The sequence below is a fragment of the Anoplophora glabripennis genome, unplaced genomic scaffold, assembly GCF_000390285.2.
Source record: "Anoplophora glabripennis isolate ALB-LARVAE unplaced genomic scaffold, Agla_2.0 scaffold339, whole genome shotgun sequence".
Classification (NCBI taxonomy): Eukaryota; Metazoa; Arthropoda; class Insecta; order Coleoptera; family Cerambycidae; genus Anoplophora; species Anoplophora glabripennis.
Window position 1 is genome coordinate 194,872 of NW_019416451.1, and position 1,941 is coordinate 196,812.

Below are 1,941 nucleotides of genomic sequence, written 5' to 3' on the forward strand. Positions count from 1 at the left end.
TACTTTTGACAGAACTGACGTTTTTAAAAATAATGGATTTAAATGAATTGGAGGAGCTATTCGATGATAACGATGAAGAAATGATAAACTACGTAAATAATTTGCGTACATATAAAGTAAAAACACTCATCCACCATTTTGAAAAGTGTACAGAAGAACAATTTTTTAATAGATTTCGGTTTTCCAAAAACACTGTTAAGACAATCTTGCTTCCAGCAATAGAACGTATGTTGAACCGTGGCAATATATTGCAGTATGTATTATTACAATATTATATCTTCACCTTTTATGTTTTATTTCAATTGTAGGTATCATGAAATCGATGCTATGGACCAGCTTTTACTTACTCTGAGATACTATGCTACTGGCAGCTTCTATATAACTGTAGGGGATTTTGTAGGAGTTTACAAGACAACTGCAGGTAGAATAATCAGAAGAGTTACAGAAGCACTGGTATCTTTACGCCCTAATTATATAAAATTTCCACGAAATGAGGACGAAATGAGAATAAAGAAGCAAGGTTTTTATCAATTGGCACGGTTTCCTCGAGTATTAGGTGCAATTGATTGTACCCATATAAGAATACAATCTCCAGGTAATTTCGATATATATACATATCCTAAGTTATATTTTAATTGTACTTTTATTTTATTTCAGGGGGAGATAATGCAGAGTTTTTTCGGAACAGAAAGAACTTCTTCTCCATTAATGTACAGGTAGTATCTGATAGCAATAACATGATAATGGACATAGTGGCAAGATGGCCAGGGTCAAGTCATGATAGTAATATCTTTCAAAATTCCATTATACGAAGAAGATTTGAATATGGTGATTTTGGTAATGCTGTATTGTTAGGGGATAGTGGGTATCCACTACGTGACTATCTTATGACACCATTAGCAGAAGTTCATACACGAGCTGAACAAAAATATAATTCCTCACATATATCAACACGAACAGTTGTTGAGAGAACTTTTGGCATATGGAATGGAAGATTTCCCATTTTAAGTTTAGGCATTCGATGTTCTATTCCTCTAGCACAACAAATAATTATAGCTACGGGTATTTTACACAATATTGCAACACAAAACAGAGAAATACAAATACATGCTCCATATGAGGAAATTGAAGAAATCTTTGAAGAAGAACCTCGTGCTCAACCACCACGAAGAAATTTTAATATAATTCAACAGCAATACTTAAATTATTTTGCAACACTACCTTAAGTTATTTATATTTGCTATTTTTCTTGTTAATTAAACCATTAGATGTATAATAAATATGTGTTTCTGTTTTTGTTTTATAAGTATTACTTTGTGGTTATCCAATCACTGTTATACATATTGTCTATGAAATAAGACGTCAATTTGAAAAATTTATTTACCAAAAATTAAATATGTATCTTATACCAGATTCGGTTTAAAAACGGCTAATAATAACGTGATGTAACCCTTAACATTACTATATTATAATTTACTTATCACAAAAGTAACACGTGATTTGTGTATAATTTATTATTAATGAGAATTAAGATAGCCCCAAACTTTGTTTAAGTTTCATATTCAGTTCGGATTTCAATATTTCTATTTTTATTTTTTGTTCTTCTTCTTGCAATCTGAATAGGGTCCTTAAGTAAAGTTTGTTCTCCTTTTTTTCTTGTTATCCATTTTATAGCTCAACACACACCGCAAAAGTAATTAAAAAATCGTAGATTTGACAAGGAATGTATGACATATGACATGCATCATAACATAAAATTTAAAATTTGTGTACGACGTACGTCTTTCCTACTATCCTAATTCAAACCCAGTTTACCTAACCTAGTGTTTGAAAAAACCGTAAAGTACCCAATATCCTTTAAACTTCAGTTAGTTTACTGGGATTAATTTATAGATCGATTAGTTAACGGTGTATTTAATCTAGACTGAAAGTACCGGCCCT

At 31.0% G+C, this 1,941-nt stretch overlaps 1 protein-coding gene across 1 annotated transcript in view; it reads left to right on the forward strand.

Moving 5' to 3' along the window:
• The first annotated feature begins 254 nt into the window (after positions 1 to 254).
• LOC111691548 (putative nuclease HARBI1) overlaps positions 255 to 1,941 on the forward strand; it is a 4,969-nt gene continuing 3,282 nt past the window's right edge. The window contains exons 1-2 of the mRNA XM_023454587.1: positions 255 to 595; positions 658 to 905. Coding sequence (XP_023310355.1) covers positions 256 to 595; positions 658 to 905 — 588 coding nt within the window. The 5' untranslated portion in view covers position 255. The remainder of the gene's footprint in view (positions 596 to 657; positions 906 to 1,941) is intronic.